At 49.4% G+C, this 21,388-nt stretch overlaps 2 protein-coding genes across 3 annotated transcripts; one reads left to right on the forward strand and one right to left on the reverse strand.

Annotated features, from left to right (window-relative positions):
- Positions 1-6,957: 6,957 nt before the first annotated feature.
- On the forward strand, positions 6,958-7,808 carry TNFAIP8L1 (TNF alpha induced protein 8 like 1). Its single transcript, XM_075070884.1, has one exon. It carries the CDS (start codon positions 7,123-7,125, stop codon positions 7,681-7,683), a length of 561 nt encoding a protein of 186 aa, XP_074926985.1. The 5' UTR covers positions 6,958-7,122; the 3' UTR covers positions 7,684-7,808.
- Positions 7,809-11,837: 4,029 nt separating this feature from the next.
- MYDGF (myeloid derived growth factor) lies at positions 11,838-18,107 on the reverse strand. Of its 2 annotated transcripts, none has more exons than XM_032775518.2 (6): positions 17,938-18,107; positions 16,390-16,440; positions 14,911-14,972; positions 14,564-14,645; positions 13,678-13,750; positions 11,838-12,737 (listed from the first exon to the last, which is right to left on the reverse strand). In XM_032775518.2, the coding sequence occupies exons 1-6, from the start codon at positions 18,085-18,087 to the stop codon at positions 12,658-12,660; spliced, it is 498 nt and encodes a 165-aa protein (XP_032631409.1). In that variant the 5' UTR covers positions 18,088-18,107; the 3' UTR covers positions 11,838-12,657. The 2 variants fall into 2 exon arrangements, with proteins under 2 accessions (XP_032631409.1, XP_074926984.1); XM_075070883.1 differs by lacking the exon at positions 17,938-18,107 and adding an exon at positions 16,846-17,355.
- Between the last annotated feature and the right edge of the window lie 3,281 nt (positions 18,108-21,388).

Below are 21,388 nucleotides of genomic sequence, written 5' to 3' on the forward strand. Positions count from 1 at the left end.
CCGAGAGAGCACAGACAGAACCAAAGACCCACACCCAAAAACTTCCCTCCCTGAGCTTTGAAAAATCCCGTTTCCTGATTGGTCCTCTGGTCAGGTGTTTGGTTCCCCTTTGTTAACCCTTTACAGGTGAAAGAAACATTAACCCTTAGCTATCTATTTATGACACTACTGGCTTCCCCTACACCCCATGGATAGTTCAGGGTTCTCATTCTTCCCTTTAAGGCTTTGCATGAAGCTGCTTCTGCTTATATCTCCACTCTGGTCTCCGGCTACTCCCTGTTGCTCTGATAATGAATCCGCCTGACTACCCTCTTCTCCCACCCTGGTCTTTGTGCCTCCTTCCATGCCCACGCCTGAGGTGTGAATTGCTCCAGGTGCCTGGCCCTTCCTCATTCCAATCCCTCCTATCGCCAGGTCCATCAGCACTCATGTCTGGCAGTAAAACCCACTGAATCAAAGCCAAAGACATTCTTCAATATCAGTGAACAGATAACGCGGCTCATGCCATCCAGTGAGCCAGGAAAGCAGCTCACTGCTCTGCTGTAGGTAGCAGTAGCCGCATCCTCGACCGGGAGAGAAACTGAATCCTGAATTTGGGCATGGCAGATTAAAACATGCAGCCAACTTGCCTTGGAAGTATATTCAGGTACTTGCCTGGTCCTCATCACCATTGTATTTGAGCACCTCACAATCTTTATTTATCCTTACAACACCCCTGCGAGGTAGGGAATTTCTATTTCCCATTGTGCATATGGAGAAACTGAGGCACAGCAGTGCTTGTAACATGGGTAGACATCTTGCGCTGCTATCTTTATCCAGCTAGCTCAGCTGCCCAAGTACAGTCCCACAGGGCCAGGGCTGGCTCTACCCATTGCAACCTGGCTATAGCTCCCCTGCACCAGGCCTGTAACCCATCTAAACCTTCCCGCAACCCCTTGGCGAGTCCTGACCCACTGCTTCGGAAGCAACCCCGTCCAAAGTGACTTGGCCACAGACTTTCCTGTGTGACCTTGGGCAAGCAGAGAATTGAACTTCAGTCTTCTGCATCCTAGGAGTGCAACCTAGCCACTGAGCCATCCTTCCTCATGGTCATGTTGAGGTGTCCAGGCTCCCAACTGCAGGAGAGAGATCTGAGAGCACTTCAGGTGTCTGGAAGAGAAGGGACAGCAGAGAAGTCTGCAGTCTTGGATGCTGCATCTTCAGCCCCATCCTTCCTCTCGACAGAGCCTTGCTCCATTCCTCACAGTCGTATCACAGCCAGCACTTTCAGAGGCTGTTGTGGCTTGTTTTTAGAGGTGTTTTCAAACTTCAGCAGAGCTGGAAGCATGAGTGACAGGAAGGAAATCTGCTGGTTTATTTCCGTTTCTAACTTGTGCTGGGGCAAAACTGCCTCTTCCTCTGTTGGCTGATAAAGCAGCGCCACGGTGAACAATGGAACGAGTAGGAGTCTCTGCCGTCTGAGCAGGAAAATGTCTCATTCGAGGGAAATCTCCAGTTGCTTCTTAAACGGTAGCGTCTGCCCAATGGGAAGTGAGCCATATTTCGGGGGAGCATGTTGAGAGGATAGTAACAGATTAGCAGGAGAGAGGGGTTCCGCACGGAGGGAAGGTGTATGAATTAATTAATTCATTCCCCAAGTCTGGGGTGATGCTGCAGAGCCCCCTGGCGTGCAGTGATCCTTAGAACTGGATGAATCAGGAGCAGCACAGCTGTCTGGAGAGATTAGACTGGCACTGGAGAGACCTGAGTTCCTGGCTCTGCAGTTGGTCGGCGGGGTGACCTGAGGCAGATTGCTCCCTGAGACGCAAGGGAAATGAGCAACAGAAATGAGAAGAGGTTTGGAAAATGTGACCTGGGAGGAAAGGTTGAAAAACTGGGCCTGTTCGCTCTAGGGAAGAGAAGGCCAAGGGGGGGACGTGATTAATATGTAAAAGGTTGCTATAGAGAGGACAGTGACCAGTTGTTCTGTGTCCACTGAGGGTAGGACAAGAGGGTGTCAGCTTAGTTTGCAGCAGGAGAGACTGAGTCTGGATACGAAGGTAAACTTTCTAACCCAGAGGGTGGTTAAGCTCTGGAACAGGCAACCTAGAGGGGTGGTGGAATCCCGATCACTGGAGGTGTTTAAGAAGAAGTTGGACTAATAACCCCTGTCAGGGACAGTCTAGGGTTACTTGGCCCTGGCTCAGCGTGGAGGGGCTGGACTAGACCTCTCAAGGGCCCTTCCAGCCCTCCATTGCAACGATTCCATTTCTCCCCGTCTAACACGCTTTGAGATCTGTGGCTGAACAGCGCTATGTAAGAGCCAGGCATCGTTAAATTAATAGTGCGAGGGAGTGTTGTGTGGTGCTTGTTACCATGGTTGCTTACAGGGACGTATGGATGTTGCGGGCTCTTTAGAGAAAGTTCTCTTTGCTGGGCATTACCTTGTTTTTATAGGATTGTGGGGGTGGAGGTCAACCTCAGCTGACAAAAAGGTTTTGAGTGTGGGAACTTCACTCAACGGGTGCCTTACTTATACGGGTGCCTTTTGTGATCCCAAGGCGCTTTGCAAACTTCAGGCACACAGTAGCATTAAAATGCAGCCACCTCTGGGGTGAAGCCACTGGCAGGATAGATAAGGCATCAACAGGTTGGAAGGAGCAGAAATTTTGGGCAAGGACAGGGAGGCAAACCTTTACTCTCCCAAAAAAGACCCTGGGAAGTGTAATGTCTGTGCAGAGCAGAGAGGATCACAGCTGGTAAGGTCGCATGCTCTAATATGTGCCAGATTCATTTTCTCTTCTGTCGCTTACGTTCAGTTCTGCAGCCTGTGCTCTGCAGGAAGTCAGGCTAGATTATCAAAATGGTCCCTTTAAGAGCTCAGCGTCTGTTTCCTCTGAAAGAACAAATGGATACGTCAGCCCCGTGTCTTTTAGGCCAAGGCCTTGAGCTGTGACCAAGGATTTTGGAAGCCCCAGCTTTTTGGGGGTGCTTGGTTTGAGACATCATAAAGGGGCCTGATTTTTCCAAAGTTCTGAGCACTTCCAGCTCCAAAGAAAGTCAGTGGGAACTGGGGATGCCCAGCATGCCTCCAATTATTCCTCTCCCAAACCAGGGACTGCTCTGGAAAACTAGGGCTGTACGGTTTCTGGGTCTCAGTTCTGCCATCTGTGAAATGGGGATCAGGCCAGCATAAGAAGGCTTCCACCACAGAGAAACAGCTGCCTAGCCAACCTTCTCCCCACTGCCATCTCTCCTAAGGCAGGCACTCAGAGCGGTCACGTCACTAAGCTTGCTCACCCAACTTGGGTCGTCGGTCTTTGGAAAAGACACTGGCAGACAGCGGAGCTGCCCTACCAGTGCCACAGCCACAGCCAAGTTAATTGCAGCCTTCCACGAGCAGGGGAAGTTAACTTTCTGAAATGCAGGTGCTAAATCATAGCCCCCATACTGTCACCCACGCCCCTGATTGAGCGGCTCTGTTTCTCTCCCCCTTGCTTTCTCTCTCCTCTCTCACAGGCGGCCTCTCTCAGTACCAGCTTATCTCGCGTATGCCTGTCGGGCAGAAAACGAGCCTGTCCTGTTAGGAGGATGCCTGCAGCTCCAGCATTGCAGGCTATATTTTTTCCATTTCTTTATTAGTAAAAAGAGAGTCTCCAGCTCCCGACTCACGCTGTTAAAATCAATGTTTTCACATAAAAGGAAATACTTGCAAACCTTTGTGTTTCCAAAGGGCCATAAATAACGCTGCATGGAACATCTTGCAACACTACTGGTTTTGACGGCTCTGTTACTGCTCGCTTAATTTATACCCTCTTTAAGCCTGGGCCAGCCTTTCCGTGAATGCCCCCTATTTGCAGGGCTTCAGAACTTGCAATGGAAAATTCCTGGCGGGCTGGGGCTCGGTGCGCTGGCTCCCACCGGCACCTTTGTCATCCGACCTGGGGCAGCTGTCCTGCTTAGCTGTATTGCTACCAGTGGAGGAACTGATTCAGAGTCACCAGTTCTATTAGCTGGACTGTTGTGCCAATGTAAACCCTAGGACGACAATGATCTTGTGCCAGCAGATCGAGGGATGTGATCATTCCCCTCTATTGGACATTGGTGAGGCCTCATCTGGAGTTCTGGGTCCAGTTTTGGGCCCCACACAACAAGAAGGATGTGGAAAAATTGGAAAGAGTCCAGCAGAGGGCAACAAAAATGATTAGGGGGCTGGAGCACATGATTTAGAGGAGAGGCTGAGGAACTGGGATTATTTAGTCTGCAAAGAGAGGAATCGGGGGGAGGGGGATTTGATAGTGCTTTCACTACCTGCTACAGGGACGTATGAGGGTTCCAAAGAGGATGGATCTAGACTGTTCTCAGTGGTAGCAGATGACAGAACAAGGAGTAATGGTCTCAAGTTGCAGTGCAGGAGGCTTAGGTTGGAGATTAGGAAAAACTTTTTCACTAGGAGGGTGGTGAAACACTGGAATGCGTTACCTAGGGAGGGGTTGGAATCTCCTTCCTTGGAGGTTTTTAAGGCCTAGCTTGACAAAGCCCTGGCTGGGATGATTTAGTTGAGGTTGGTCCTGTTTTTGAGCAGAGAGTTGGACTAGATGGGGTTCCAACCCTGATATTCTATGAATGGTCTAAAGCACCTTCCACTGGATGATCTCAAAGTGCTTTATAAACCTGAGCTAACTATCTTCCTCCCATGTCAAGTAGATAAGTATTATTAGTCCCAATTTACAGATGAAGAAACTGAGGCATGTTGAAGTGAAGTGACTGGCCCCTGGTCACCCAAGAAATGTACAGAAGAGCTAGGAATGGAATCACCATCCCCCTAACTCCAAATTCAGTGTTTTAACCACTAAACTATGCTCCCTCCTTTAAGCACAATCTCTGTTATTGGACATACTGCTGTTTGTAGCACTAGTGGAGAGGACACAGGACTAGGATGCAGGAGACCTGGTTTCAATTCCTGCCACACACCTTGTGCCACTCTGTGCCTCAGTTTCCCCATCTGTAAAATTGGGATAATGATACTGCCCTCCTTTTATAAAGGGTTTGGCAATCCACAGTTAAGAGTTAGGAATTATAATCCATAGCACCTGTGTCCTCATTCCATGCCCCTGTTTGAATGACTCTATTTCCGCTGACCAGTAAAGCCATCTCAATCCCAGTTTTGGTGTTACTCAAAACCTTTGAGAGGAGCATTTTCAGCAACAGCTAATGATTCTGGAGGCCACCTGGAGACACCTTAAAGGGGCCTGATTTTCAGAGAGCAAGTGCCAAAAGCTTAAAGTACAAATATTAAAGAGCATGATGCCGGAGGGTAAAGGTTTGAAACTGGATTATTTAGGACAGGGAGACACTGAAAATGCTTCAGAGCAATCAATTTGTTAATGGCTTCACCCCAGTGGCCTGGATTACCTTCCCATTCCATATGATCTGTATTATCATAGCGCCTGGGGAGTGTTTCTCATCGACCAGGACTCATTTGTGCTAGGAGCTGTGCAAACATATACAGCCTCTTATGTGGTGTTCCTCATATACACACAATGGCTGAGCCCGCTGAGGCCAAATCCCCAGAATGCCTTTCCTCTAAGAGCTTCCCTGAAGCCAGCACTGTAATTTTTGCCCATCGGGTCAACACAGTGAAACACTTTTTTTTTTTTTTTTTTTTTTTTTTTTTTTTATAATAGCAGCTAGACCCTCCAGTCAAGATTAAGGCCCGGTTGTGCTAGGTGTTGTAGTGGCAGTCTCTGCCCTGAAGAACTTACAACCTAAACAGACAAGAGGCAGGCAAAAGGAAGGATTGTTTACCCATATTTGACCAATGGGGAAACTAAGGCACAGAGTGACTCAATGAACGGTCACAGAGCTAGGACTTAAACTCAGATCTCTTGAGCCAATGAAAGCACCAAACCAAATTTGTTCAAATTCAGTGTAAACAGGTCCCACTGTATGCAAGCAGCTGTGTCACTGACCTGCTTCTCTTTGCCATCTGTCCTAACATGAGAGCTTGTAGTTATCATGGTCTGCAGTGTGTTGCTATTCCAGGCAGGATGAATCCCAGCACCTGTGTTGCTTCATTCGCTTGTTTCGGTCTCTAACACAATCACTGGCTAAGTGGCTTGGTTTGGGTTCGTGAGTCCTAAGCAGGTCTTGTCTGTCTCTAGGTCTTTCTCTTGCCTGCATTGCTGCATTCATCTCTGTGTAGCCTTCATCTAAGCTGATAACCTTGCTTATGAGCTCCTCACTACTTTCTTCCTTGGCGGGTTTGCAGGAATCAAATTCCCTCACACAGTGCCGGTGGGGCACAGCCGGAGAATCGGTCCCTGAGTAATGGTGAGCACAGGTTATCATCTGGCCAGGAAACTGAATTGGTTTTGGAATCCAAACTCTGGCATAGCAGGAAGCCGGAGAAATGGAGTACTTTGATGTACTTTGACAAATACAAAAAGAAACCAGCAGGAGTGCTGCTTTCTGGCAGGTTGCAGGGACTGAACAAAATTATATCCGCAAACGTGGCGTATAATGCAATCCGCTCTCGGGGTGCGAGCTCTGCTGTTCTAAACGGCTACTCACCAGCCACATGACCAACAAATGTCACGTGGGTCTCCCCCTCAAAGAAATGAGCCAGATTTTAAGGCAGGCACATTAAAATGACTGGATGATAAGTCTTATTCTGCATAGACAGCAACACAGATCTCAGGTGGGAAGACAGCAATATAGGTCTAATGGGCCTTTCTAATGTACGCAGTGCATCGACCTTCCTTTAATGTTTAGGGGATTTTAGTCCACAGTAGTACCTAGCCACTAAATTACACCTGTTCCCAGAAAGGGGGAAAGAACCCAGGAGTCTTGGGGGTCCTAGTTTCCTACTCTGTAAATCATGTGCACTCCTAAAGCCGAGTACAGACCCCAGGCGTTCTGATGCTCAGTCCCTGCCTGTTCTGACCACTAGACCCTCCTCCTATTCCAAATCTGGAATAGAATGCAGGAGGCCAGATTCCCAACTCCCTCTGCTCTAACTATTAGACCAAGATGCTTTTGTGTGTGTAGGCACACCTGGGCCATGAGGGGAGAGATCATTACTCCAGGGCAAGGGCTGAATCACATGGTCGTGTTCCCTTTTTTTTCCCCCTTCCAGAGAAGATGGACACCTTCAGCACCAAGAACTTGGTTCTGCAAGCTCAGAAAAAGCTCCTGAGCAAGATGGCCTCAAAGACCATGGCGAACATCTTCATTGATGACACCAGCAGCGAGGTTCTGGACGAGCTGTACCGGGTCACCAAGGAGTTCACCCACAACCGCAAGGAGGCCCAGAAGATCATCAAGAACCTGATTAAGATCGTCATGAAGCTAGGGGTACTATACCGCAATCGGCAGTTCACCGCCGATGAGCTGCGGCTGATGGAGCACTTCCGCAAGAAAGTGCACACCCTGGCCATGACCGCTGTCAGCTTCTACCAGATAGACTTCACCTTCGACCGCAGGGTCATGTCCAGCGTGCTGAACGAGTGCCGGGACCTGCTCCACCAGGCCGTCAACACCCACCTGACGGCCAAGTCCCACTCCAGGATCAATCACGTCTTCAGCCACTTTGCGGACTATGAGTTCCTGTCGGCGTTGTATGGACCTTCTGAACCTTACCGCACCCACCTGCAGAGGATCTGTGAAGGGGTCAGCAAAATGCTGGATGAGGACAACATATGAACCAGAAAAGACAAGGCCTGAAAGCAAATGTTTGGCTCTTTGCCTGACTCTCCAGGCTGCATTCTGGTATCCATGAATTCAACAGCAAGACGTCTGTTTTCAGTGGGGTCAGGCCTTCTCGCTCGCTCTTCCTCCACGGTGCTGAACGTCTTGCTCTTCCCTTTTTTTTTTTTTTTTTTTTTTCCCTCATGAAAACCAAGAACCCTTCACTTTCTCTCTAAGAGGTTGCAATTTGCTCTTTGTCTTGGTAGCCGGAATCTCTTCACCTCACTCTAGCTCCCTAATGAAATTAAAATGACAAAGCAGCTTCTGTCTCTATCCTACTGGGACACAACCACACCAAAGGCGGGGTTGTCTGTATGAGTGAGACTGGAGAAAATGCTCTTTTTTTTGCACTGGCTTGAGATCTCCGCTTTGGAACGCAATCCAGTGTCTATAACCCATCAGAGGCCAAGCCCTGCAGCCCCTACCTCCAGCTCTCTGTTTAAAGGTCCTTGGTCTCACTGTATATATTTTTATTCACCAAGTGCTCTTAAACCCACAATTCAGAGTCCAAGGAGTCCTGCTGTAGCAAAATCTCTCTCACTTCTAAATCTATTTTCATTCTGGTGAGGGGGGAAACCCACTACGTCTTGTGCGTAGCTTGGTTAAGATTAATTCAAGCAGAAAGCATGGAGGAGTGGTTCAGGTGTCCTGCCACTGCCTGAAGTTCAAACCATGCTGGCTAGGTTTAAACACAGTTTCTCTAGGCAGCGTAGAAAAGGATGAACCATGTTCTAAAATGCTTTACAAAGCCATGCTATGGCCTAGCACCCGTGGGCCAGGGAAAGTGTATTAGCACCTTGCAAGCAAGAATCGGGTTGTGGTGTTTACCTCACTGTTGTTGCCGGGGAGGCCAAGATCTGGGTAGTGGGAGGATCTCACATAGGGATGGACCCTGCTTGGATGGATCACCCCACAAGTAGAGCCCTGCACAGATACAAAATTGGTATCCATATCAACAAATATGGTCTGTGGATATAAACTGGATATCTGCAGATTTGCAGGGCTCTACCCACAGGGTCCCAGGATGGGGAGGGACCACTGAATGGGAGAGAGGCTGCAATGAGGGTGGTCAGGTTCAGACACTCTTGTGGTTTGAAGCTTAACACAGCTCAGGCCTAAACTACGGGCTGGAGCAAGAAGTGGTCATGCTCCAGGTACCACTCGCCCCTCCTGACTGTTGCCCAGTGGGTACTTTGGGCCAGTTACAGAGGCAGCCTCCCCCTTCTGACTGAGAATGGTGAAGCATTATTTTCCATCCATGTTCCTTTCCCATAGGGGAAAAGAGGAGACTGTGTATTTTCAAACCAAATAGCAAATGTGCACTTTCCTCCTTCTCCTCTGAAATCCAAGCTGAATTTCTCTGTCATCAGCCTCTTCAGCTGATTATATCAATGTAATTGTTTAGATTTGGTCCTCTGGGTCTTTCCCTAGTATGTTGTAGGTTGGAAACAACGTCTTAGATTCCAATAAATTTAAAAAAAAAAAACAAGCAAACCCTGTAGCCCTGGTGAATGAATGAATAAATAAAGTTAGTTGCATCTTCCACCTGAGCACAGTACAGGGTTTAGTTACCAATTCTGTAAGTAACCAGGGTGCATTGCTGGCAGATCCTCACATTGTTTTTGCTTTTGCAGCAAAAGTACTAGCCTAAGATCTCTCCTTTGCCTTTCTGGAACCAGGAAAGGGGAGATGCAGAACTGTGTTGCTGCACCTAGAGGTACAAAGCCTGAGGGCTGCTGGCGCATCCAGAGATGCTACCCACGTTCATGTGAGTGAAGGGCATTTAACCCCATGCAGGGGGGGTCTCTGGGGAGCAGGAGCTCAGATTAGGCACTTGTCACCTCTGACAGCCCCCACTGTTTAAAATGTGTCCGACTCTGAACCACAGCCCTGCTTACTAATCCCAATCTTTTACCTAGCACGTTTCATCTGTGGATCTAAGTGCTTTACAAAAGACACCAGTAACATTGTTTCTATTTTATGGATAGGGAAACTGAGACACAGAATTGGGAGGTGAATTGTCCAAGGTCACGAACAGAGCAGGAAACAGAACCCAGCTCTCCTGTCACAGGCAAGTGCTCTGTTCACTAAGCCACACTGTTTCCAGTTAAGGACTGTGGTGCCCCAGCCCTTAACTGTCCACTTTTGTCCACAGAGCAGGTATAAGGTGGGCAGTGGCTGGGCAAGCTTCCCACTTCCTCCCTCCACCTCAACCCTGATTGGGAGGGGCTGTGTCTAGAGGGTGAGAAGGTAGTTGGGTCTTCACCCTCTGCTAACTTGGTGCCAGGAGGAGTCAATTGTGGTCATAACCTGTTTAGTGGGAATTAGCCCTGAGACCAGTTTGCTGGGCATAAGCCATTGCATCACCATCAGTCAGGTGATTCCATAATCTCATTTGCCAGCCACTGGAGTCATCCAGCCACCCTTCTTGTAAATAAAGTTGGACGGCTTTACTGTACTGCCACCCTTCAAGGAGGGGCCAGGCTTCACATGCAAATGAGAACATTTGAGCTGGGGGGCTGCAGGTGTTCGTTCCCCCTTGGCACACAAACCCAAGTGCTGTGTTCTGCAGCGGCATTACCAGAGTTCCGTGGCCATGCCCCAGATAAAGCCACTGTTTGGCTTCTCACCCTTTTAAGAATGAACTAAAGGCAGGGTGTGAAAGAGAGCGCAGTCTGAACCGGATGCCACCATCCAGGGCCTGTCTTCCGCACTCTGATCTCTGTATTGTGCTTTAAAAATGGTCCTTTAAGAATAGCAGCTGCTTCACAAAGGCAGCCTTGACTTATCTCGGTGACCTCCTTGTGCATCCTATTCCAAGGGATGTCTCCAGGCGCAGCAGCTCCAGCCTTCAGGAGCTTGCTAATGCTAACCCTGGAGATTTACAGTACTGAGCTTCTCTGCCCCTCTGATACACAGCTCCTTTTCTGCTACTGGGTCGTGGCACTCATAAATTTCAGGCTTTTAAAATTGCAAAGCCCCAGCCTCCTGTGTTTAATTTGGCTTATTCTGAATTATGGCAGCTAATTTAATTGTGCAAAGCAGCTGGGGATACAGGGGAAAAGCATGGCTACAGGTGCATGAATATAAGAGAGCCCAGCGGCATGCTGTGTACAGCAGCTCTTCACCTCTGGGGCTCGCAGTTGTAAAAGTTTGCAAGCAGAGGTTTAATCTCTATTGCTTTACCATCCCGTGCCTGTCAATCTGTGCTTACGAGAAGTCCAGGCCTGGAACAGCCTATCAGTAGCCAGCTGGCGCATTGGCAGATGTGCAGAGAGAAACCGAAGCGGAACCTGTCTGATTGATGCGACAGCAAAGGGCTGGAACACTGACAGAAAAATGCTTTACTGCTCTATTCTCAGCACCATTTATGAGATTATGTGGAACATCTCTGTAGGGAAAAGTTCTCTGGACCCAGCAAGAGTCTTCAATCATGAGTCACTGGTACGACAGTTCATGATGTAACATACCTCAGAACTCACCAGGAACGTGTCTATATAGCAACTATACAAGGAGGGTCCCTCAGAGATAGGCCTTGCTGGAACTTCCCTTTTTCCCCTCCACTTGACCTCCCCAAAACCTTCTCCTTTCTGTCTGTACGAGAGCTACGAGTTCTCAGCATCTCCGGAAATCAGGTAGGCTTCTAAAAACGTCAGCAGAGGAGCAACAGACTTCCAAAGAACACGTGGACTCTACAGAACATAGGTTAACCAGTCCCTAACTACTGTCCAACACACAAGTGACCCAGCAACAGCTACTGGGAGAATGGGACAAACTCATAGATCGAGTGTTGTCTTTGCACCATGGCTGGGGACTACAACAGATATGTCTGATACAGCTTCTTGCAGGAGGATGGATTCAATGTTGCAATAGACCCTTTGCATCCCTAACTTCTAGGTTCCTCAGGCATAGACCATGGGTTAGGTCTCTGAAGTGGCCTGTGTCTTATGACATGTCAGTCTCCCAACCCAGGAGACCCAGTAGGAGGATTTGCAGGTTTCTGCTGCTTGGATGTCAAACTGAACAGCAAAGGTTATTCCACATGCCGGGCTCCCAATCGTAGAGATGGTAAGAAGCTGGAACAGCAAGAGTGACCAATCTAAGCGAACTTGGAGACAAGATGCTTTATTTTATTTTTTTTATATACATATGAAGGGAATTCTGGATTCCTTCAGTTATTAGACTAAATAAGAAAATCACTTCAGTATATATGAAAATAGTCCCAGATCTCTATTGAATAATGGATGCCTCATTGGATGGATTTCTGTGTGGTATCAGAATAAACCAGGCCCATGTGGACCCCACAGCTCTGCTTTTCTTATGCCAAGGTGCCAAATTCTGATCTGGGCAACAGGGCAGTGTTTCCTCTTCAGCTCACCAAATGCTGTTCGTTGGTGATCAGCCACCAGATAGGACAGTGAATGGGTTTGGCCGGTTCCGTACCCCCTCCTACTACCCGTTCAGTCTGTTCTTCCTGTCACGCTTCTGGGCAGAAACCCTATTCGCTCTCCAGAAACCAGAGAGTTAAATACTTTCCTTTAGCAAACCTCCTTAAAATCCTGCTCCTTATCTTTCTGCATTGCTCTGCTTAGCAAGGAAGATAAGGGACACAGCTGGGGGAGAGCTTTACCCTATTCAGCTGATCACTGAAGCATAAAGCAGGCAACAGAATGGCTGGCTACAGATCAAGAATCTCAGAGGAAGTCTCCAGCTGCAAAGGCTTCCAGCATCTCAGGCACATGGTTACTCTGACACAAGACAGAGGGTATCTGTCTTAACACCTCCAAGTCCAGTTCAGAGCAGACCCCAATATACTTCTGTGTGGGAAACAGGAAAGAACACCCTAGACAACCAGCAATTAAGAAAAAGTCCCCGTTATCCGCCATGCTTCTCCAGCCGAGAGACAAGCCCCTTCCCTAGGTCCCCGGATCACAACTCATCATGGGGCGTTTTCGCTACAATCACTAGTTTAGACAGTTCGGAACGGAACTTGCCTTCTTTGTGAGCCACTAGAATGAGAGAAAACACAACAGGGAGTAAATGGACGATGAAGCATCAACGATTAGAACTGCCGGTTCCTCCCAAGAGATTGAGAGGGCAAATCAAAAACTGAACTGCACTGATCACCTTCTACATGTGGAGTGTATTTGCAGCGTTTCTTAAATGCAGCCACTGTGATGGGGCAGAGGGGCAGCAAGCTCTGGTCACAGGGCTTTGGGCTCCCCCCACCCACCCCCATTGCCCCTGGCCCCCTCTGCCTCTACCCCTCCATCCAGGGCTTAATTTGTCCCCAGGTTCAACAGGGCTGAGTAAGTCTGCTGTGAAAAGCGATACTTGTATGCTTGTTAATATCACTCTTCACAACAGACTTACTAGCTAGCAATAAATAAATTACCATGATTTGGATGTATCTACGTGCATATTTATTTGTTTTCCCTAAAGCTAATTAAGTGTTTTAGGAAAAAGCGTGAACGTGGCCACCAGAAAGGTTGGTGGCAACACTCTGAGGCCACCAAAAAATTTGTCCTGAGAACCCCCCACCTTAGAGGCTTATTAATAAAGTCATTGTCCCCCCCTGCACATACATAGTGTGGTAACACTGATGGGCTCCGGGAAGGGTTCAGGGCCCCATTGTGTTAAGTGCCGTACAGCCAAGCACCAAAGACAGTTCCTACCCCAACAAGCTCACAATCCACTGTTACCATTAATACACCACCTGTGATTCGGACTCATCCAGGGAACAGGTGCCTCTCCATCAGTCCCTTATTAGACTGCCAAGCTCCAGCGTGGATCAAAATATACCACAACCATCCACCTGGGTTTATGTATGTAGTTTTTTCCATACTTCTGTTGCCCACTTCCCCAGGATATACAGAGATCTCTCTCATGTTGGATAAGTGACCTAATCTCCCTCACGAATCACCTTCTGCTCTTTAGGTAGCTACATACCTGTGGTTTCGGTGATTTCAAATTCCTCTGCCTTTAAGGGGACGTCGCTCTGTCCACCCGTCGCAGCTTGGGACTGAAATGGGAAAGAAGAATTTTTACCGTGTGAGCTAATCCAGAAAGCTTCCATGTTAAACAAAATAATCATCTGGCTCCACTGCCAAAGATCACTTTCGCTCCTGTAGCTTGTAACGACTAGAGTCAAGGGATTAAATCAGCAAAGGAAATTTAGAAGTCAGTCTCTGGGAATTTGTCCTAGTTCCTATAAACTTTATTTCCCTGGGGAGGTGCTGGTAAGGCTCATCATCTGAGACATTTAGAATTGGAGAGGGCAAAGCATCGAGAAATGGACTGGACCATGGGGGTCATAAAGAGGTTCCATAGGGTTATAAGCACCCTTCCTTTCTTAATGGCTACATAAAACAGGGGAGGAAGGGAAACCTTTGTTTCTGTTGGAACATGGGGTTCCAGTATAGAAGAAGCTGTGAACCACAGAACTAAAAAGTCTTTTCTCTCTCATTTCTATGGTTCTCTAGAATCTTTTGCATCTTTTAATGGGTCCAACAGAGGCATTACCCACTGCACAATGAATGATTGGATAGATTGGGCCACAACTCCCCTCCCCATCCATCCCATAGCAGCATTGCTTCAGAACTACTAGCAACTGGTGTCCATAAAGCCAGCAACCAGTCCAAAACTGTCAGGGAGCAGGTACTATATGCTGCACGAGGGTCCCATTTTAGCCACATTTCTGGCCAGAACCACACTTTAATTCAGTGCAAAGACAGCAATGGTTTCATTATGCACATTTTATAGTACAGCTGTCTGATCATTCTGGTGTACAGCCCGTCTCCCATACGCCCATTCAAAGTAAGCAGCTGGGACTTACATAAGCCATGCCATACTCTATCTTTGCTCCTTTCACTTCAGCTTTAAACTGGGTAAAGAAGAGATAAGACTTTCCTTGGGGCCTGAAAAGGAAGAGCAAAATCTTTGACTTTGAAAGAGGAAAAACATTATCCAGAAGGCACAGGAGTGTGCTGCCAGCCTGGTGATTAGAACATCACTGCCACTCAGGGAAATCGAGATCTGAATTTCGTCCCGTGGCTTTCCCAGCTAGCAGGGGTGGAAGCATTACAGAATTCAGGCTCTCTGGAGAACTGAATACTGAGAGCAGAGGGGTTTCAAGGGACCAGGTACAGAGAACAAGGCATACTCTTAAATGACTCAACACACCTCCACACTGAACAGGAGAAGAGCTTGTTGTCTTCACTGACTCCAGTGCTCATCTGCCATTGCTGTGGAGAGAAAAGGTCCGAACAGTAAATCTTGGTAGCATTTACAGTCATGCCCCAAGCAATGGTGCTAGCTACACACATCACAAACCTCCCCCGAAACAACTGACACTCCCAAGGAGGGACCTCATGAGAAAGACCAAGACCAGAAACTTACAGTCACATTCTTCATATTGTGGCTTTATTGCATGAGGAGGGCAAGCTTGAGAAGGGAAGAACATAATTCTCAAACGAACAGCAGTGCTTAATTTGTGCCAGGGCTTGCTTGAGCCCAAGTGCCTCTAGGCCTGGCAGTTCATAGCCCCGGCGCCTCTGGGCTTGCCGCATCAGTTATGAAAGTAAAAAACTTAACAAACGGTGATTTGTTTCATTACAAATTTTGCATTGACAAAGGGTGATTTGTTAAAACTGCACATACACAATTAAACATCGTTTGCCACTTAATTACCCGTGGCTCTTTTTAATAGCTTCACTTCTAGCGGGTGGAACACAGGGGAACCCTTTCCTCTAGCTCCGCTTGTCAGTACCAATGAAAGGGTGGAGCAGCAATGACCCCCTGCCCCACCCTAGAAAAGCCATAACCCCATTCACACTACAGGGGCTGACCCTTCAGAGGAAACTGTCACAAGAATCTAAAGTCATTTTGTTCTGTTTGTACAGCAATGGGGCCGTAATCCACGCCTGGGCCTCCTATGTACTATTGCAATACAAGTCTTCAAGCCTCTTTAAGAGCAGAAAGCCTGCTGGTTGTTTGCACAGAGATTTCCCCAGCACCAGTAAGGTTCCCCCCCTCCCCCCGCAAAAAAGCAAAACTAACTACAAAGCTATATAAGCTTTACAGGTATCCAGGACTTGCCAAACACAGCCTTATTGTAGCACACAAAGACTTCATCCACTTTCTCTTTTGCAGACATGTAGTGTTTCCAACTCTCATGATATTTGTTTGAAAAGCCCCAGCTCCTTGAGTCAGAGGATTACAAGAGACTCTTGGCCTTTTAGAAAAAAAAAGGCCAAATTTCTAGCCCTGGTGATTGTGGAGAACAGCTTGAATACACAAACTCTAAAGGCGCAACAATCAGAAGGCAGTGGAAAAGACCCAATATTTATTAATTTAAGTCAATAATTATTTTTGCAGGGGGGCTTCTCAAGATGTTTAAACCCTTTGGGTTGCTGTGATATAAACACCTCTGTTTCTAAGATCATTTCTATATCTAGAAAGAGGGATGCAATTGTATTTAGATTCCTGGATCTTGCAGTGTAAGAATAAGGAACACTAGTGTTCTCCAGAGACCCAGAAAAATGGTGAACAAAGTAATTAGCTACAGTCATTCCACATACAGACCTCTTGAGAGGTTTCTTATTCTACTCCCTTGGAGCCTATGCACCTGTGTTTCTTCAGTGAAGTGTTCAAATAACTCACCTCATTGGTCCCTCCCTGAGACGCATATGTGAATGTGCAGGTGTAATCCCCCTTGAAAACAGCAGAGAAAAGTCAGTAGTCTAACACAGGATATGCTATGTTACTAGCTATTTGTTGAGCCTAAGCAATTTGCTTGGCATTGTACAGAACATATGTAACCTGGAGAAGCTACGGGGAATTTAAGTTCTGATTTGCCAAAAGCCCTTAAATTTTCTCTCCAAGCATGAGAAAGTGGTGAAGTATTCACAATTCCCCCAGAACGTGGTTATAGTATCTTGTTTCCTCTATGCACAGGATCAAGTTTAGCTGGGTTAGTACCCAGGCAGGGATCTTGAGGCAAACTGCCTTGAGTAGGGTTGCCAACTTTCTAATCACACAAAACTGAACAAACCTGCCCCACCCCGTTTGCTCCATCCCCCCTCCGTCTGTTGCTCTCTCTTCCACATCCTCACTCACTTTCACCAGGGTGGGGCAGGGGGTTGGGGTGTAGGAGGGGGTGAGGGCTCCAAATGGGGGTGTGGGCTCTAGGGTGGGGCTGGGGATGAGGGGTTTGGGGTGCAGGAGGGGGTGGGGACAGGGTTGAGGGGTTTGGGGTGCAGGAGGGGGTGGGTTCCTGGCGGCATTTACCACGGCTCTGGGGAAGCAGTGACCAGGTTCCTGTGACCTCCAGGAACATGGGCAGCCACTCCAGACAGCTCTGCCTTTGTGCCTGCAGGCGCCACCCACTGCTGCTCCCATTGGTCACAGTTCCCAGCCAGTGGGAGCTGCGGAGCCGGCCCTGGGGACGAGGGCAGCGTGCAGAGCCTTCCTGGGGACGCAGGGACCTGGCGACTGCTTCCGGGAGCAGCGCAGAGCCCGGGCAGGTAGGAAGCCTGCCTTAGCCCTGGGCCTCCGCTCCGCTGCTAACCGGACTTTTCACGGGAGCCACCAGGGTCCCTTTTCGACCAGGCGTTCCAGTCAAAAACCAGACTCCTGGCAACCCTTAGGCTGCACTTGATTGGTGGGGTCCTTCCCTCACACAGCATCCAGTTCAGCTTGGCCACGCTGCTGCAGTGGGAGCCCTGCAGCGTGGGGGCCAGTCTCTTGTGGGTAGGGGTCATTGGGGGGTGGCAGGGGGTCTAGTCACACACACCTGGAGACTCGCGGGGTGGGGGGGCCCACAGGACAGGCCTTTGGTGGGTGCTGGGTGTGGGGGAGGGGGGGCTACCTCTTCCTACTGAAAGGGTTACGGGTCCCACCCCCAAAAACACAGGGGAGGGGCCCATGGAGCGACACCCCCCCATAGCAACTCAGGCAGGGGCTACAGGCGCGATGCCCCGCCCCCCGGCTCAGGACTGCCCCGCCCAACCCCCTCAGCCGGCCCCCGCCGGGAGCCACTTGGCCGGAAGCGGCCCAGACCCGGCCACACTGAGACCCACCCTGTTTCCCAGCTCCACGTCATCATCCTTCCCGCCCTGGCTCTCCGCCAATCAAAGTGGCGGGACGTTTGAGCGACGTGAGGCTCAGCCAATCAGGGCGTCGTGCCAATACTCCTCTCTCCCCCCTCACCAGGCTCCGGGAGAAGGAATGAACCATCCCGCCGGGCCGCACGTCGAACTCGGCCGTGCTGGGCCCTTCCTCGGCCGAGGCGAACAAGAGGAGAACGGGGACTAGCCCGGCCCGGAGCCGCCAGGCGCCTGCTCCGCTGGGCGCCGCCATCTTAGAAGAGAAGCCTCCCTACGGCGAGCCGCAGGGGTCAATTCAATCCTCACGAGCCGGATCACGTGAGTCGCATCCCCAGGCGGCCATCTTGGATGTGGGCAGAGGTACCAGGCTTGTAGATTAACCCTTTGGGGACATTCCCATTTTACTCCCTAGAACCTTGACGGCAGCAAGGGAGGAGACCGGGACTCCACCTTGCCATGAGCTAGCGTGGTGTGGGGGACGGTGCATGCACGAGAGCGCTTCACTTGCACAAGGGCGATGGCCCAGTGCATGCACGAGAGCGCTTCACTTGCACAAGGGCGATGGCCCAGTGCATGCACGAGTGCGCTTCACTTGCACAAGGGCGATGGCCCAGTGCATGCACAAGGGTGGTGGTGTCTGCACAATGGAGGCCCAGCTGACTGTTTGCCGCGTGGGGCAGGTGGGTGGCTTTGCATGGGGGCATGTTGGTGCGGTTCTGCGGCAGCAATGGCTTCTTGTAGCAGCATGTTGGAAGGAGCAGCACAGTGGGGATGCCGTCCGCTTAGCAGCACCGTGCAGGGCTCGTTGTGTGGCGTGGGGACGACCTTTGCCAGGCGTGAGCCAGTGACGCTGGGGCAGCTTCTCTTAGCAGATGTTTGTGCCACTGTAGAGCTGTGGCACCATTTGCACAACAGGGACGGCGTTTTCCTTCTGCCACGGTGACGGCTGCCTGGATGGGTGCTGCCGAGAGCGGGTTTGCAGAGCAATTGAACAGTGGCACTGGGCAGTGAGGAGGTGATCGATGGTGACCTTACTCTAGGAACGCTACCATAGGAATGGCATGTGCAGAGCCGTTGCCATGGGGTCCTCCTGGAGCAGTAGAAACATAACAAGGGGCCTGCAGGGTAGTCGAGGATTGAATGGGTGAGATAATATCTTCAGGACAAACAGACGTCCAGTGAAAGATGTTACCTCCCACACCTTATCTCGCTAATATCCTGAGACCAACAGGGCTACAGCAACACTGGCTTGAATTTCAGAGTGGCAGCCGTGTTAGTCTGTATCAGCAAAAAGAACAAGGAGTCCTTGTGGCACCTTAGAGACTAACACATTTATTTGGGCATAAGCTTTCGTGGGTTAAAACCCAGTTCATCGGATTCATGCATGTCCTCTGTGTGTGTGTGTGTGTGTGTGTATTTGTAATCCTACTGTATTTTCTACTGCATGCATCTGATGAAGTGGGTTTTAGCCCACAAAAGCATATGCCCAAATAAATGTGTTAAGTCTCTAAAGTGCCACGAGTACTCCTGTTCTTTTTACTGGATTGAATGGCTCCTTTTCACCCCCTACAGGTCTCTACGCTGGCCGCACACCATAGGAGAAGCTTGCACTGCTGCTAACTGCACATATTTTGTAACGAGAGAATTTCATTCTCCAGGGCTGTCAAATAGGCCAGCACTAAATTAGCCCCCCCACCCCACCCCCAAACCACAAAATAAAAAATCTCCTCTTCCCTCCATCTCTTTCAGGTCAGTGTCCATTGGGTCTGGCTCATATGCTCATGCAATGACCTAAACCAGCCCAGGCCCCTTGCTAAAAATGAGGGACCGGCTGCTCTTTGACAGAGGTGCCGCAGAGCACCAGCTCTGCTGCCTGGAAGCGCAGAAATCAATCTAACTGTTCCTGAAGCTGGCTGTGAAATGCTTGATTTATACCATAGGTCCAGCTTGCGATTTCATAGAGCGAGGGGCAAATAAAGCTGAAGGAGCTGCTAATTCTCTCATAAATCTCAGGAGGCTTAGCAAGAAGGACGTGAGCTGGGTTGAGTGTTGTATGCTGCAAAGCAAATTGTCAAACCAGGCTTCCAAGGCACAGGGCAGCTTCGGCGCAGCATCCCGAGAATAGGCCAGAGCAGCGACAGCAATAACAAGGCTCATTGAGCAGAATTCTGGACTCCCCGCCGCCCTTCACGCATGCCGATGCTGCTCGGATTGCATGGCTCTTGGACGCCTGGCGAAGAGACAGGTGGATGTCTGCTGTTGGCATGGGCAGGTGTTCGCTGCCTGAGGGCCAAGGGTGACTTACGGGTCACTCTTTTGGGCTGGGCCATTGACAGATTTGAACAGTCTCAGGCATGAAGCATCAGTCTTGCTGGCTTCTCTGGCATTCCTGGCACGGGCCTCCCCAGGGTGCCTCCCTCCCAGACTCTAGTGTTCAGCTGAGAGCTTTACCCCTCGCCCACAGCCACCTGCTGCCTCGGTAACAAGCAAGGAATACAGCCCAGAAGGGCAGGATTGATGGGAAGGGGATCCAAGCACATGAGGCCTCACTGCAACAATAGGTGAAGCTGCTATCCCCTTTCTCCAGTGGAGCTCTAAGGGCTTTACAAACACCATGGCAGGGCATTTGATCGGTATTATCACCCACCTGCTGTGGATGGGGAAACTGAGGCACAGAAAGGGGACAGGACCAGCCCCAAGGTGTCACAGAGATGAGAATAGTGCTCTGTTCTCCTGCTTCCCAGTTCTAACCAGTGGGCAGTACTCTGCTTTTGCTTTACTCAAAGATTCTTGTGTAATGGTCATTTTAACAGGTCCTGTTTTGTTTGTTTTTTTGCAAATACCAAATAAAATGAAAAACAAGGTGTAAAACAAAATAAAAACTCCCCTGCAGTGGCAGCTACCACCTGTAGGCCTAGTGCACGAGGTGGCAGTGGCACATGGGATTGGCCCAGCTCCCCCTCTGTCATGATGGGGGGAGATGGCTGGGCCAAATCTGAGTGAGTAGCGTTGCAAGCTGGCGCACTGGGCCAAAGAGTATGGGGTGGGTTTGCATTGCAAACCCCACCCACACTCCAGCTTCCTACTCCACTGGGGCCAGGACCCAACCCTCCTCTGGCTGGAGAAAATGAAACCCAAAATTCCCCCCAAAAATAAAATGAAAAATTGTATTGAGAATTTAATGGGGTTCTGATCACTTTCGTTCTCCCTGGCATCATCATAGCTGAATACAGAGGGCCTCGGGAGCAAATGTAATGGGAGCTATTTATATGGCTTCTTGCCTTGTTGTTCCTGTTTGGTTGTTATATAAATACGTATCTTCAGGCCAGTAAGCTCTGGAGTCTTAGCTCGTGCCTGCATATAGGCAGTGCTTAGATAATACAGACTCAGGTTACAGGCACTTCTCCACCTTCCCATCATCATCTTGGTGGTTTTGTTGGCAGCCGGTTTGGCACAGTTTCCATGGGCTTTAGCTAAAGAGGAAAATGAGATCTAACCGCTAAGGGAATTTGTAAGGTGCATAGAAAGCTCCTACAGAGAAGCATCTTTAATCA

Source organism: Chelonoidis abingdonii, chromosome 11 (genome assembly GCF_003597395.2).
Source record: "Chelonoidis abingdonii isolate Lonesome George chromosome 11, CheloAbing_2.0, whole genome shotgun sequence".
In the NCBI taxonomy this organism is placed as follows: Eukaryota; Metazoa; Chordata; order Testudines; family Testudinidae; genus Chelonoidis; species Chelonoidis abingdonii.